Genomic DNA, 15,767 nt, shown 5'->3' on the forward strand with positions numbered 1-15,767 from the left:
CCTTGTATATCCTTGTATAATTCGCTGGTAAGGCCCCACCTGGAATACGCCGTGCAATTCTGGTCTCCAAATTACAGGAAAGACATTGAATTACTTGAGAGAGTACAGCGCCGCGCCACGAAGATGATACCATCACTGAGGACGAAGCCCTTTGAAGAGCGACTCAAGCGACTCAACCTCTTCACGTTGGAAAAGAGACGACTGCGGGGAGACATGATATAAGTCTTTAAGTACCTGAACAAGCTCAGCAACGTTGATCACTCCAAACTCTTCACGCTACAAACCAACCTGAGAACAAGAAACAACGGAAAAACAATTCAAGCAAAGCGATGCAATACCGACATCGGCAGGAGTTATTTCTCGAATAGAGTTGTTCGCCACTGGAACAGCCTTCCTGCAGAAGTGGTTAGCGCAGAGACCATCAACTCCTTCAAGAAACGCATTGATCGCCACTTTGCTGCATCGGGAGTGAACTGAACGTTCCCAAGAGTAGGTACACAAGTGCTTTAATCCTTCCCTGCAAGCCACTCCTGTGGCAAACGGATTGATTAAATCACTGAACGCAGGCAGCCTAGTAATGAGCCAACAGGCTTTCTGCTGCCTGCTAGTCCATGATTCCATGTTTCCTCCTCCTCCTCCTCCTCCTCCTCCCTCACCTTTCAACCCTTCTAACCTTCCTCTCCCTCTCCTCCTCCTCCATCCTTCTCACCCTTTCTTCCACCCTTTCCCACAGTAGTAGTAGTAGTAGTAGTAGTAGTAGTAGTAGTAGTAGTAATAACAATAATAATAATAATAATAATAATAATAATAATAATAATAATAATAATAATAATAATAATAATAATAATAATAATAATAATAATAATAATAATAATAATAATAATAATAATGGGATTGAAAGCAGCAGTTTGTGGAAAAGATTCTATTAAATATATTCCAAAGTACAGATAACATGGTAATTAAAGCAGGTGTAATTTCCTTATGCAATTAACGTGGATTCATTATTTCCTTTTTCCTCTTTAGCGTCCTTTTTCTCATCTTGTTTTCCTTTTTATCCTTAAGAGTAACATAATTTCTTCCATCTTCCATCCTTCTTCTTCTTCTTATCTTTTATCTCCCTTTTCTCTCTTCCAAAATATACAGATAAAAAAATGGAGACGTGAACCGAAAATAATAATAATAATAATAATAATAATAATAATAATAATAATAATAATAATAATAATAATAATAATAATAATGATGATAATAATAATAATCTTATCCTATGAAAGACGATCTACAATATTCTACAACATCGGGAGTTTTAGCTTAAAAGTACGAGAACACACACACACACACACACACACACACACACACACACACACACACACATACTCACACACACAAACAAACACACACACACAAGACGACAGACAGAACACGAAAAATGATACTCTGATGCGACTTGCTATGTGTGTGTGTGTGAGTGTGGGTGGGTGTGTGTGTGTGTGTATTTGCATGTTAACAAATTATACACACACACACACACACACACACACACACACACACACACACACACACACAACCTTCCTTTCTTATCTCTCATTCTATCCACATTCTATCCACATTCTCTTCCAAGCTTTCTATTTCTAATCAAAAGAAATTTCTCAGCAAGCGAAAGAAGAGACGCATATCCTCCTCCTGCAAGCTCTGGAGACACACTAAACGGAAGCTCAATTAGGCGGTGACATTAAAGTATGAAAAGCACACGAGGACAAAAATAGAGAAGGTAAACAAGACGAGGATGATTATAAAAGTATGAAAAATATACGCGAATTTCTTTGCACTAGGGTATGAGAGGAACGGAAGGACAAAACTGTGGGGGATTGTAAATAAAAAGAAGTTAGGCCATATATAAAAGGTAAGAGAACCACATATAAAAGAGAATGAGAGAAATACGAAGAAACGAAATGAGGCAGAAATGAAAATCAACCGAGAGTATGAAAAGAACAGAAAGACAAAATTTAAGAGGATAATAAAAAGAATCAAAATATACAAATAGAAAAAAGATAAATATGAAATGACGGGGATAGAAAACAGAAATAAACTGAAACACACATAAGAGGTAAAAGATTCAAATACACAAGAGAATGAGAGCAATGGAACGAAACAAAATATAGCAGAAAATAAAAGAAACCGAAAGAGTATGAAAAGAACAGAAAGACAAAATTTAAGGGGATAATAAAAAGAATCAAAATATACAAATAAAAAAGATATATATGAAATGAAGAGGATAGAAAACAGAAATAACCTGAAACACACATAAGAGGTAAGAGATTCAAGTACACAAGAAAACGAGAGAAATGGGACGAAACAAAATATAGAAGAAATTAAAATCAACCGAAAGAGTATGAAAAGAACTAAAGGACAAAATTTAAGGGGATAATAAAAAGAATCAAAATATACAAATAAAAAAGATATATATGAAATGTCACTGTATGAGAAGATAAGGAATAAGAAAGAAAATAATGAAGATTTAATAATTCCAATAAAAAAGTATGAGAAAAACAGAAGGGAAAAATTAAAGAGAATTATTTAAAAGAATCTAAATATACATAAGAAAAAAAGATAGATAGGAAATGTCAATATACGAGAAAAAAACAGAAAAGAAAAATCGAAGAGAATTATTTAAGAGAATCTAAATATACATAAGAAAAAAAAATAGATAGGAAATGTCAATATATGGGAAGGTTAGGAAGAAAAGAAGAAAGAAAATAATAGACACAAAATTCCAATAAAAGGGAGTAAGGGATGAACGAAAGGAAAAAAAGAAGAGGGGAGGAAAAAAAAAAAAACGATAACCAAAATAAAAATATACACATAAAAACATAAACAAAGAGAGTGGAAGAAATACGAGAATAGACAATACAAAAATAGCAAAGTAGTAAACATATATATACACACAAACAAACAAACAAACAAACACAAAAAGAAACTCGTAACGGGCACCGAAGACGAAAACTCCAAAAACCGAAAAATTATTCAAAATCACTCGGGATGAAAAACAGAAAAAAGAAAACAAGAAAAATAATAGTAAAAATAATAACCGGAATTTCAGTATAATGGTTTTTTTTCGGTTATTTTGTTTTTGGCACACACACACACACACACACACACACACACACACACACACACACACAAGGTCCTTCTTCTTCTATACACATTTTTTAATTATGTCACTTTTCCTTCCTTCATTTTCACTCTTACTTCATCTTCTTTTTCCTCCTCCTCCTCCTCCTCTTCTTCTTCCTCCTTCTCCTCCTCTTCCTCTTCCACTCACGATACAGATATCTTTCCTAACACCTTAACGTAACACCATATCCTCCTCCTCTTTCTCCTCCTTCATCACATACCATATCTTCCACATCCTTCTCTCCACTCCACACATCTACTTCCTTCCATTCCTCCACATTCTCCACTCAGCCTCCTCCTCCATAATAATCCTTCACCTTTTCCTTCATTTCTCTTCCTCCTTCTTTCTCTTCATACGAAATTATCTTATTTTCCGATCCTTCTCTTAAAATCCTCTTCCTTCCACTTTTTATAATCCACCTCTTCACTTTTCCTTCATACACTAACCCAGTATTCCAATTCTTTTCTTACGGCTATTTTTCTTCCTCTTCTAATTCCTCCTTTTTTTTCTCTTCATTCGTTCAACTCTTTTTCCACTTCATCCTCTTCTCCCAGTCCAACTCTTCTCCTCATACACTAATCCCATCCTCCACTTCTTTCTCTTAGTCTTCTTCCTTCCTCCTCCTTCTCTAACACTTCTTCCTTCACTCCCTCGCACGCAAACACTCGCCCTCCAAGACACATCCCAGAAGGTCTCAATGCTTCAGTTCTTGCGCCCAAACCGCCTCCGGCCAGCCAGTTCTTCCTCGGCGCTGTTTCTCCATTCCCGTGGCTGCGGCGGCGTCGGCAGGAGTGGTGGTGGGGGCTGCCTGCGTGCTGGGCGTGGTGGAGGTGTTGAGGGTAGCGGTGGTGGTGGTGGAGTGCGCTACGGAGACCCCCCTCTGTTGGTGGAGGCTGGTGGAGTTCGGGGAAGGGTCGGTGTCCATATCGCTGTCGTCCTGGAAATGGGTGGAGTTGTAGTGGTGGTGATGGTGGTGGTGATGGTGATGGTGGTGGTGATGAAAGCAGAAATAGTGAGGATACTGGTGGAGAGAATTAAGTGGTGAGGAAAGAGGTGATGGTGATGATAGTGGAGGGGAAAGTGATGATGAAAATGATGGTGGATGTGGTGATGATGATGGTGGGAGGGGGAAGGGAAAGAGGTATAGTGATGATAGTGGAGGGGAAAGTGATGATGAAAATGATGGTGGATGTTGTGGTGATGATGATGGTGGGAGGGGGAAGGGAAAGAGGTATAGTGATGATAGTGGAGGGGAAAGTGATGATGAAAATGATGGTGGATGTTGTGGTGATGATGATGGTGGGAGGGGGAAGGGAGAGAGGTATAGTGATGAGGGTGATGAGGATGTAAATGCATTATGGTGGAGATGTTGTAATGATGATAGGAATTAGTGGTGATGATAGTGGTGAAGGGGGACAGTAGTTTTTATTTTTTGTTTGTTTGTTTGTTTTTTTACATGGGACAAAAAAAAAAAAAACGCTACTCGCCGCTCCCATAAAAGATAAAATTAATGAGTAGCCAAAAGATAGGTCAATTTCGGGTGATGATGATGGTGGTGGTGAGGTAGGGAGACAGATGGTGATGATAATGGTGATGTGGAAGTAAATGAATTATGATGTGGTGATGATGATAGGAGTTAGTGGTGATGGTGGTGAAGAAGGTGATGATAAGAGATACCAGTTGTCTTAGTGATGATGGTGGTGGTGGTGAGGTTGAGAAAGATGGTGATGATAGTGACTGGGGAAGGTATATGAATCGTGGTAGTATTAGTGGTGATGGTGATGATGGTGACTGGGGAAGGTATATGAATCGTGGTAGTATTAGTGGTGATGGTGATGATGGTGATGAAGGAAAATGAAAGCCGTGACAGTGAGAAAAAAGATAATAGAGTAATGATGATGATGGTGATGATGTCTGTGAGGAAGTGAAAAAAAATGATAGTGAATAAAGGAAGAGTTATATACATGTGATAGTGATATTGAAAGACAGAAAGAGGGAGATAAAAAAAAGAAGAACAAATAACAGAGAACACAGCATAAGAAATATAACATAAAAAAACAAGAGTAAAAAGAAAACAAAGAAAAATAAAAGAACACGAGAGGGTAGAGTTAAAAGGAATTACAGGAAGTGAGAGAGGAAGGGGAGAGAGAGGGAGAGAGGGGGAGAGAGAGAGAGAGAGGAGAGATAAAGTCCAGGAGGATGAAGGTGAGATAAAACAAGAGGGAAGGAAGGGAAGGGATGAGAGAGAGAGAGAGAGAGAGAGAGACGAAGGAACAGATTTGGAAAGAGGTTAGGTTATAGGTTAGGTTAGGTTAGGTTAGGTTGGGTTGTAAATATAAAGAAAGAAAAAAGTTAAAAATATGACTGGAAGATGGATATATATAGAAGGAAGGAAAGAAGGGCATATATAGATAAACAGACGAGAATAAATAATAGATATAAACATAGATAGAAAACAGACTTCCATTGATAGACAGATAGATAGAGATAGATGGATAGATAGAATGACAAATAGATAAACAAAAAGACATGTGCATGGATAGATAAAGTTATATACAAAGACAGATAAAGACATACAGCTCAAGACAGAAAGAAACAGACAGATAGAAAGATTGACAGCTGGATAGATAGACAGATAGATAGACAGGCTTACTGACTAAATATTGCAATTATTCAACTTTACAGGTTAAAAAAAAAAAGTTATATTATACAATGTTGCAAAATTATTACCTAAACAGTTTGGATCAATATAGAAAGCAAACAAATCTGAATCCACACACACACACACACACACACACACACACACACACACACACGGTTTATCTCTGGTCTCGCACCTGCCCCGTTACCTGTAAACACCGAGCAGAAGCATTTATTATTGCTGCCCGACCTGCTGAATGTTACCTGTGTGTGTGTGTGTGTGTGTGTGTGTGTGTGTGTGTGAGTGTATAATACCTCTCTCTTGCTATCTATCTATTTATCTGTGAAAGCAACTACCTACCTGTATATATGTATCTATCCATTATGTTTCTATCTTTGAATTAATGTCTGTGTGTGTGTGTGTGTGTGTGTGTGTGTGTGTGTGTGTGTGTGTGTGTGTGTGTGTATTCGATCTCTTTAACATCAAAATGAACTGTTTACTCCTAGCCTGCCAATTCATTTTCCATACTGTATATAATGTATAAAATGGAAAAATATAGACTTGGATGACGGTGAAAACTTATTATGCTTTTTATTATTATTATTATTATTATTATTACTGTTGTTGTTGTTACTATTATTACTATTATCATTTCCTTTGTATAACAGTCACAAGGGAAATCTACAATGAAACTCTATGGCAGGTAAAAAAATACTTTGCTAACCAGTCATCTTCCGGTGTGTGTGTGTGTGTGTGTGTGTGTGTGTGTGTAGGTAATATGAACGTCATAACAGCTATTAGGCGCGCGCGCAAGCACACACACACACACACACACACACACACACACACACACACACACACACACACACACACTGCACCACCCGCCACACGGGCTCATTCCAATCACCTTGTTTACCTTTCCTTTAAGACCTAGGGAGGATCGATTATGTCCTCTCTCTCTCTCTCTCTCTCTCTCTCTCTCTCTCTCTCTCTCTCTCTCCGCCAATAGTCTTGTGCAGTTTTTCCTCGTCGCCACCATTCAGTGTATAATTGAGTGTCCAAGTGAATTGTTTATTTATGGACACACACACACACACACACACACACACACACACACACACTTGTCACAATATTCTATGCCATTTTTTTCCTGGCTAGTCAACTCACCTTCTCGCCGTGTCCCGCGGCGGGCGTGGCGGTGTTGGTGGCGGCCTGGTGGGCGGAGGAGGCGGCTGCGGGCGGGAAGGGCCCCGGAGGCGGCGGCGGCGCGGGCGCGGCCCCGCCGTCGTCGCCGTGCAGCACCTCCATGAGGTAGGCGATGTAGGAGGTGGCGAGGCGCAGCGTCTTGATCTTGGACAGCTTGGTGTCGGCGGGCACGTTGGGGATGCACTCCCGCAGCTCCGCGAAGGCGTTGTTGATGCTTTGCGTCCGCCGCCGCTCCTTCTTGTTGGCGGAGCTCTTGCGGCGCACCACCCGCCCGCAGCCGTCGTACAGGTTGTCGCCATCCCAGTAGTGCGGCGGGCAGGGCGGCAGCACGGCGCCTGCGTCACCGTAGGACACCAGCGGCGGTGGCGGCGCTGGGGCACTCTGGCCGCCGCAGAAGTCCGGCGGAGTGTGGTGATGGTGGTGGTGGTGAAAGTGATGGTGCGGGTGGTGGTGGTGGTGGTGTGGCGGCCACTGTGGCGGTGGCGGGGGCGGCGGGGGCGGCGGTGCAGGGTAGGCGCAGTAGGGGTAGCCGGGCCAGCCGCCCTCGCACCCTGATGACATTGTCCAGACTCCCGCCGCCGCCACGCACCGCCACACCTGAGCCGCCGCCACCTGGCCCACCCGTGACGTCACGCGGGGCGGAGCGAGTTTCGCGTCACGGCGGGGGTGTGGCTCCCGGGGCGGGGCGGGGCGCTGGGCGGGGCCATGGCGGCGCCGTGGCCACCATGGTGCTGGGGACACACGCCGCCGCCCCCCCACCTGCGTGTCCCCGCCGCGGCCTCCCTGCGGCAGCGGCGGCCTGGGGCGGCTGTGAGCGGCGCGGCGGCAGCCTTCACACGCCGCCAGGCTCCGTGGGTGGCGCCCCCCCCACGTGTGAAGGGCCCCCGGGCACGCTGACTCCCCCAGCGGGCATGTCACCCCCGGGCCGCTACACCTGTCTCCCGCGACACACACACGTCCCCGTAATGACGCCCGCCGCGCCATTACACGCCCGGCCCGTCACGACACGCCTTCCGTAACGACACAGATTCCCTCGCCGAACACTTTACCGTCAACACCTGTCCACTAATTAACAATAAATGGAAACAGCTGTTTATATAGTCTCGATACATCATCCTCCGTAAACAATAAATATATGTATAGTGCTTACCGAACACAAACCAATCCATCAAACGATTAACATTATTCACTGAGCACATGTTCCTTCCCATCTTCCACGCACAGCCTCCACCACTGTACCAGTTTTGTTCCCTGTAACACAACAACCACCCCTGACACACACACACACACACACACACACACACACACACACTAGCGCTATCACCACTATCCGCCATAATTAAGTTCAGGCCTCCCGTGAGTAACTGACTTTATCGACATCCAAACAAACTCTCTCTCTCTCTCTCTCTCTCTCTCTCTCTCTCTCTCTCTCTCTCTCTCTGACCCGCTCTCTTACTCTTCACTTAATCGGTTCTTGTTTGTTTGTTTTGTGGGTTACCAGCTTTGCATCCACCCTGACCTTTGCATCCACCCCCTCACCCTTCCATCCACCCCTCACCCTTCCATCCACTCTGACCCTTCCATCCACCCCTCACCCTTCCATTCACCCCTCACCCTTCCATCCACCCCCCACCCTTCCATCCACCCCCCACCCTTCCATCCACCCCTCACCCTTCCATCCACCCCTCACCCTTCCATCCACTCTGACCCTTCCATCCACCCCTCACCCTTCCATCCACCCCTCACCCTTCCATCCACCCCTCACCCTTCCATCCACCCCTCACCCTTCCATCCACCCCTCACCCTTCCATCCACCCCTCACCCTTCAATCCACTCTGCCCCTTCCATCCACCCTCACCCTTCCATCCACCCTCACCCTTCCATCCACCCCTCACCTTCCCTTCCACTCTGCCCCGTCCATCCACCCCTCACCCTTCCATTCACCCTGACCCTTCCATCCACCCCTCACCCTTCCATCCACCCCTCACCCTTCCATCCACCCCTCACCCTTCCATTCACCCCTCACCCTTCCATCCACTCTTCCATCCACCCTCACCCTTCCATCCACCCCTCACCCTTCCATCCACCCTCACCCTTCCATTCACCCCTCACCCTTCCATTCACCCATCACCCTTCCATCCACCCCTCACCCTTCCATCCACCCTCACCCTTCCATCCACTCTGCCCTTCCATCCACCCTCACCCTTCCATCCACTCTGCTTCCATCCACCCTCACCCTTCTATCCACCCCTCACCTTCCATCCACCCCTCACCCTTCATCCACCCTCACCCTTCCATCCACCCCTCACCCTTCCATCACCCTCACCCTTCCATCCACCCTCACCCTTCCATTCCACCCCTCACCCTTCCATTCACCCCTCACCCTTCCATTCACCCTTCACCCTTCCATCCACCCCTCACCTTCCATCCACCCCTTCACCCTTCAATCCACCCCTCACCTTCCATCCACCCTTCACCCTTCCATCCACCCCTCACCCTTCCATTCACCCCTCACCCTTCCATCCACCCCTCACCCTTCCAACCACCCTCACCTTCCATCCACCTCACCCTTCCATCCACCCTCACCCTTCCATCCACCCTTCACCCTTCCATCCACCCCTCACCTTCCATCCACCCTCACCCTTCAATCCACCCCACCTTCCATCCACCCTCACCCTTCCATCCACCCTCACCCTTCCATCCACCCCTCACCCTTCCATCCACCCCTCACCCTTCCATCCACCCCTCACCCTTCAATCCACCCCTCACCCTTCCATCCACCCTTCACCCTTCCATCCACACCTCCCCCTTCCATTCACCCTCACCCTTCCATCCACCCCTCACCCTTCCATCCACCCCTCACCCTTCCATCCACCCCTCACCCTTCCATCCACCCCTCCCCCTTCCCTCCACCTCACCCTTCCATCCACCCTCACCCTTCCATCCACCCTCACCCTTCCATTCACCCCTCACCCTTCAATCCACCCCTCACCCTTCCATCCACCCCTCACCCTTCCATCCACCCCTCACCCTTCCATCCACCCCTCACCCTTCCATCCACCCCTCACCCTTCCATCCACCCTTCACCCTTCCATCCACCCCTCACCCTTCCATCCACTCTGCCCCTTCCATCCACTCTGACCCTTCCATCCACCCCTCACCCTTCCCTCCACCCCTCACCCTTCTATTCTCCCTGACCCATTCACCCTTACCCTTAAATTCTATCCACCCTTACCCTACCATATTATCTTTCTCCCTTCCACTCTCCCTCTCCCTTCCATTCTACCTTACCCATCCATCCACCCTTCCCTTCCATCAACGCATTTATTTTAGCATGAATTGACCCTATTTCATGATTAGTTTTGCTCTCTCTCTCTCTCTCTCTCTCTCTCTCTCTCTCTCTCTCTCTCTCTCTCTCTCTCTCTCTCTCTCTCTCTCTCTCTCTTGATTTTATCTTAACTATTTTTTTTATTAATTTCTTATCTATACTTTTCTTACTCTTTACCAATCCCCCTTTTCCTCCTCCTTTTCCTCCTCCCATTCTCTTCCTCCTTCTTCTTTTCCTGCTCTCCTCATTTCTGTTCCTCCTTCTTTTCTTGTTTACTCCCGGATCTTTCTCATTCTTCCTTTCCTCTCATTTCTTTCGTCTTACTCTTTCCTCTCCCATTTTCCTCCTCCTCTTATTTATGCTTATTTTCCTCCTCTTCCTCATCCCTCGTTCCCTGCTCCCCTCCCTCTTCGCTTTCTCCTCGTTCTCGGCACTTTTTTCATTTATCTTTTCCTCCTTTCCTTCCTATCCTATTTTCCTCCTCCTCTCCTTTCTGCTCCCTTTACGACTTCTCTTTCTTATCCCTCTTTCCCTCCTTCCCTCATTTATCTACCTCTTTCTCTTCCTCCTTATTCCCGGCTTTTTCTCATCCTTCTTTATCTCCTTTCCTTCCTTTTCTCTTTTTTCTTTCCTACTCTCTTTTCCTCATCCATCCTCTTTCCCAATTCTCCTTATTCATGTATCTCTTTCTTTTCCTCCTCTTCCGTATCCTTCTTTTCCTCCTCTTCCTTTCTTTTCTCTTTTTCTTTCTTACCCTCTTTTCCTCATCCTTCCTCTTTCCGTATTCCTCTTACTCAAGGAACCTCTTTGTTTTCCTCCTCTTTTTCATCCTTCTTTTCCTCCTTTCAGTTCTGCATTTCTGTCTATATAAACCACAAACAAGGTATAAGCAACAAGTATGGACAAATTTACAAACAAAACGGCGCATGCAAAATAAATATAATGTATAGTAATAACAGACTCAGGTGGGTGAATCTTGCTATATATACGTTAAACTTTCAATTGTATCAAGACAAGCCCTTCACTAAAACGTTTTACTTTGTGCCCACCCCAAGAACAAGGAAGGGAAAATAACCTCCTCCTGATACTTTTCTGAATTTCCTTTTAGATATGATTCCCCTCTCAGTGACAACAAGACATTCCTTTTTCTAAAACCTTATATTTGCGCCCACCCCAAGAACAAGGAAGGAAAAATAACCTCCTCCTGATACTTTTCTGAATTTCCTTTTAGATATGATTCCCCTCTCAAGACTTTCCCCTCTCAGTGATAACAAGACATTCCCTTCTCTAAAACCTTATATTTGTGCCCACCCCAAGAACAAGGAAGGAAAAATAACCTCCTCCTGATACTTTTCTGAATTTCCTTTTAGATATGATTCCCCTCTCAGTGACAACAAGACATTCCCTTCTCTAAAACCTTATATTTGTGCTCACCCCAAGAACAAGGAAGGGAAAATAACCTCCTCCTGATACTTTTCTGAATTTCCTTTTAGATATGATTCCCCTCTCAAGACTTTCCCCTCTCAGTGACAACAAGACATTCCCTTTTCTAAAACCTTATATTTGTGCCCAACCCAAGAACAAGGAAGGGAAAATAACCTCCTCCTGATACTTTTCTGAATTTCCTTTTAGATATGATTCCCCTCTCAAGACTTTCCCCTCTCAGTGATAACATGACATTCCCTTCTCTAAAACCTTATATTTGTGCCCACCCCAAGAACAAGGAAGGGAAAATAACCTCCTCCTGATACTTTTCTGAATTTCCTCTTAGATATGATTCCCCTCTCAAGACTTTCCCCTCTCAGTGATATCAAGACATTCCCTTCTCTAAAACCTTATATTTGTGCCCAACCCAAGAACAAGGAAGGGAAAATAACCTGACCTTTTCTCAATTTCCTCTTAGATATTATTCCCCTCTCAAGACTTTCCCCTCTCAGTGATATCAAGACATTCCCTTTTCTAAACCTATTTCTCTGTGCCCACCAAGAAGAATGGAAAAAGAACCTCCTATTAACCCTTTCTTTTACATTTAGTTTTAGACAGTTTCCCCTCTTTCTCTTTTTCTTTCTAACCCTCTTTTCCTCATCCTCCTTCTTTCCCAACTCCTCTTACTCATGAACCTCTTTATTTTCCTCGTCTTTCGCATCCTTCTTTTTCTCCTTTCTTTTCTCATTTTCTTTCCTGCTTTCTTCACTAACCCTTTTCTTTGTGCCCACTGAAAATGAAGTAAAAATAGTCTCCCCTTGACATCCTTTTCGATTGAGTCTCACCTGTCTGACCCCTTTTCAAGACTTCCCCTCTCCGTGATATCAAGACAGCCCCTTCACTAACCCTTTTCTTTGTGCTCACCGAAAATAATGAAGTTAAAAATAGTCTCCCTTTGACCTCCATTTCCATTCAGTCTTAGCTATTTTCCCCTCTTCAAGACTTCCCCTCTCCGTGATATCAAGACAGCCCCTTCACTAACCCTTTTCTTTGTGCCCACCGAAAATAATGAAGTAAATAATAGTCTCCCTTTGACCTCCATTTCGATTTAGTCTTAGCTATTTTCCCCTCTTCAAGACTTCCCCTCTCCGTGATATCAAGACTTTCCCTTTTTACAAACGTTATCTTTGTGCCCATCGAGAACAAGGAAGGGAAAAGAACCTTCCCTTAACCTATTCTCCCTCTCCGCGTTGCCATTTTTCCTCCTCTCTTCTTTATGACTTTATGACTTCTCCCAGTGAATTCTCATTCTTTTCCTCTTTCTCTTTTCCACCTTCCCAAGAAACTGAAAGAAATTTCCCTCTCCCCTTAACCCATTTTCCCTCTCCAAGACACTTTTTTTCCCTCTTCTCCCCTTCCCTTTGATATGATCCCAGTGATATTCAATTCCTTTCTTTCTTCTAAATCGTTAAAAGAAAAGAGGAAGAGGAGAAAGAAAAAGATTTTCAAAGAATCTCTTAACCCATTTTCCTTTCCTCTCACTCCCCTCCCTCTCCCCTCTCCCCTCCCCACTTCTCCCAAGATCTTTCCTTCACTTTCCTTTTCTTTGTGCCTGAGAACGAGAACAAAGAAAAGAACTAATAGATATAACCTTAACCTTTCTTTTCTTTTTTACTTTTTTTCCTTTTTCTTTTTTTCCCTCTCAGATTTTCTCCTCTACTACGTGATATGAAGACATCACCTCTCTCTCTCCTCTTCTTTATGCCATCAAGATCAAAAGGAAGGAAGGAAACCTCCAATTGACCTATTTTTATCGTTTAACTCTTAGCTATTTTTCCTTTCTCAATTAAGACCTTCCCCTCTTCAAGACATTCCCCTCTCTAAAACCTTTTCTTTGAGGCACTGAGAACAAGGAAGGAAAAAGAACCTCTCCTTGACCTTTTATCAATCTCCTCTAAGCTATTTTTCCTTTCTAAATTAAGACCTTCCCCTCTTCAAGACATTCTCCTTTCTAAAACCTGTTCTTTGTGGCACCAAGAAGAAGAAAGGAAAAAGAACCTCTCCTTGACCTTTTATCAATCTCCTCTAAGCTATTTTTCCTTTCTAAATTAAGACCTTCCCCTCATCAAGACATTCTCCTTTCTAAAACCTGTTCTTTGAGGCACTGAGAACAAGGAAGGAAAAAGAACCTCTCCTTGACCTTTTATCAATCTCCTCTAAGCTATTTTTCCTTTCTAAATTAAGACCTTCCCCTCATCAAGACATTCTCCTTTCTAAAACCTGTTCTTTGTGGCACCAAGAAGAAGAAAGGAAAAAGAACCTCTCCTTGACCTTTTATCAATCTCCTCTAAGCTATTTTTCCCCTCTCCGTGATATTAATACATTCTCCTCTCTTCTTTGTGCCCTTCAAGAACAAGGAAGGGAAAAGAACCTCCCCTTGACCTCTCCCCGCCCCGCGCCGTGCCCCAGCTGCGCCGCGGATGACGTCACGTGTCTCCCCCGTCGCCAGCCAATCATAAATAACCTGATAGCGGCCCTTCTGTGACGTCACCGCTATCAGCATTATGGGTGTCGTTGCCAGCGAGGAATTTTTAAAGGGTAATATTCCTTCGGGCGGCGGAGTTATGGTGTCTATTACCAAAGGATGTGATATAGGATGAGGGGTAAGGATGTGTCTGTTAGGGATGCGAGGAGGATGTGAGGAAGGATATGTCTGTTAGGAATAAGAGGAAGGATGTGTCTTTTAGGAATGCGAGGAGGATGTAAAAAAGGATGTGTCTGTTAGGGATGTGAGTAGGATGTGAGGAAGGCTGTGTCTGTTAGGGATGCGAGGAGGATGTGAGGAAGGATATGTCTGTTATAGGGATACGAGAAGGATGGGTGAAAGGATGTGTCTGTTTTAAGGATGTCAGTATAGGATAGGGTGAAAGGATGTGTCTGCTTTAAGGATGCCAGTATAGGATAGGGTGAAGGATGTGTGTTTGTGTTTGTTTTGGGGATGCGAAAAGGATGGGTGGAAGGATGTGTCTGTTTTAGGGATGGGAGAGGATGGGAGGGTGTATGTTTTAAGGGTGCGTGGAGGGCTGTGTGTTTGTATGTCTGTTTTATGTTAGCGTTATTGGTTCAACTAGTTTTTTCCTATGTATCAAAGGAGGAAAGATGTGTTTTGTTCTATATAGCAATCGAGGATGATGTTTTTTCTATATATCAAAGGAGGAAAGAGGAGGGGTTTTTTTCTATACAGCAAAGGAGGAAGGATCTTTTTTTATACAGCAAATGAGGAAGGACTGTTTTTTTCTATACAACAAAGGAGGAAGGATTGTTTTTCCTATACAGCAAAGAGGAAGGATTTTTTTCTATACAGCAAAGGAAGGATTTTTTTCTATACAGCAAAGTGCATGTGTTTTGTATGCCTGATTTAGGATTCCGAGTAGGATGGGAGGAAGCATTTGTTTTTGTATGTCTGTTTTACCCCAGCATTATTAGTTCACTTTTCTTCACATACCAAAGGAGGCCGACAAGAGGCGAGACAAATTAAGGGAAAAAAAAGATAAGCCCGTAACGAGGTCTTCCCACTAAAGGCCAGAAAGGGTTGAAAGAGCAGGATCAATTTAGGCGATGTTGGGTTTCTCTTTAATCTTAAACACACAGCTTTAGTATCATGAATCGTGTTGAAGTGGCGCCGTGTCGTGGGAACTGAGCGAGGTTGTAGCTGTCCCGCGATCTAAGGGTCAGTTTTACAGTCCAGTATAGCAAGTTTGTAAGCTCTCCAACCAAACACAAAATACAATGACCATTCCTTAGTGTTTGGCGTTGATATAAGAAGAAGGAAACTATAGAAAACCACACAGGAAATCTCTTAATAAAGGTCGGTATAATAAGACACTTTGGCCTCTCACATCAGCTATTTCTAAAGGTCAAAGATGGGGTCAGTCGGGTTCTAATGAGTGTTTCTTTAGGTTCACGGTACAGAGGAAGGGTCAAACTACCAT

At 44.0% G+C, this 15,767-nt stretch overlaps 1 protein-coding gene across 3 annotated transcripts in view; it reads right to left on the reverse strand.

Annotated features, from left to right (window-relative positions):
- Nucleotides 1-907: 907 nt before the first annotated feature.
- LOC126983204 (SH3 and multiple ankyrin repeat domains protein 1-like) overlaps nucleotides 908-15,767 on the reverse strand; it is a 29,998-nt gene continuing 15,138 nt past the window's right edge. Inside the window, exons 1-3 of one of the 3 annotated variants that reach the window (XR_007735620.1) lie at nucleotides 6,984-8,264; nucleotides 2,294-4,112; nucleotides 908-2,089 (exon numbers count right to left, since the gene is read on the reverse strand). Coding sequence is in view for 2 of the 3 variants with exons in the window: in XM_050835789.1 (XP_050691746.1) it covers nucleotides 3,870-4,112; nucleotides 6,984-8,006 (1,266 nt within the window). In the remaining variant the exon portion in view is untranslated. Of the gene's footprint in view, nucleotides 4,113-6,983; nucleotides 8,265-15,767 lie in introns of those variants that run through there. The other 2 variants (XM_050835789.1, XM_050835787.1) reach the window with 2 other exon arrangements.

Source organism: Eriocheir sinensis, chromosome 53 (assembly GCF_024679095.1).
Source record: "Eriocheir sinensis breed Jianghai 21 chromosome 53, ASM2467909v1, whole genome shotgun sequence".
Classification (NCBI taxonomy): domain Eukaryota; kingdom Metazoa; phylum Arthropoda; class Malacostraca; order Decapoda; family Varunidae; genus Eriocheir; species Eriocheir sinensis.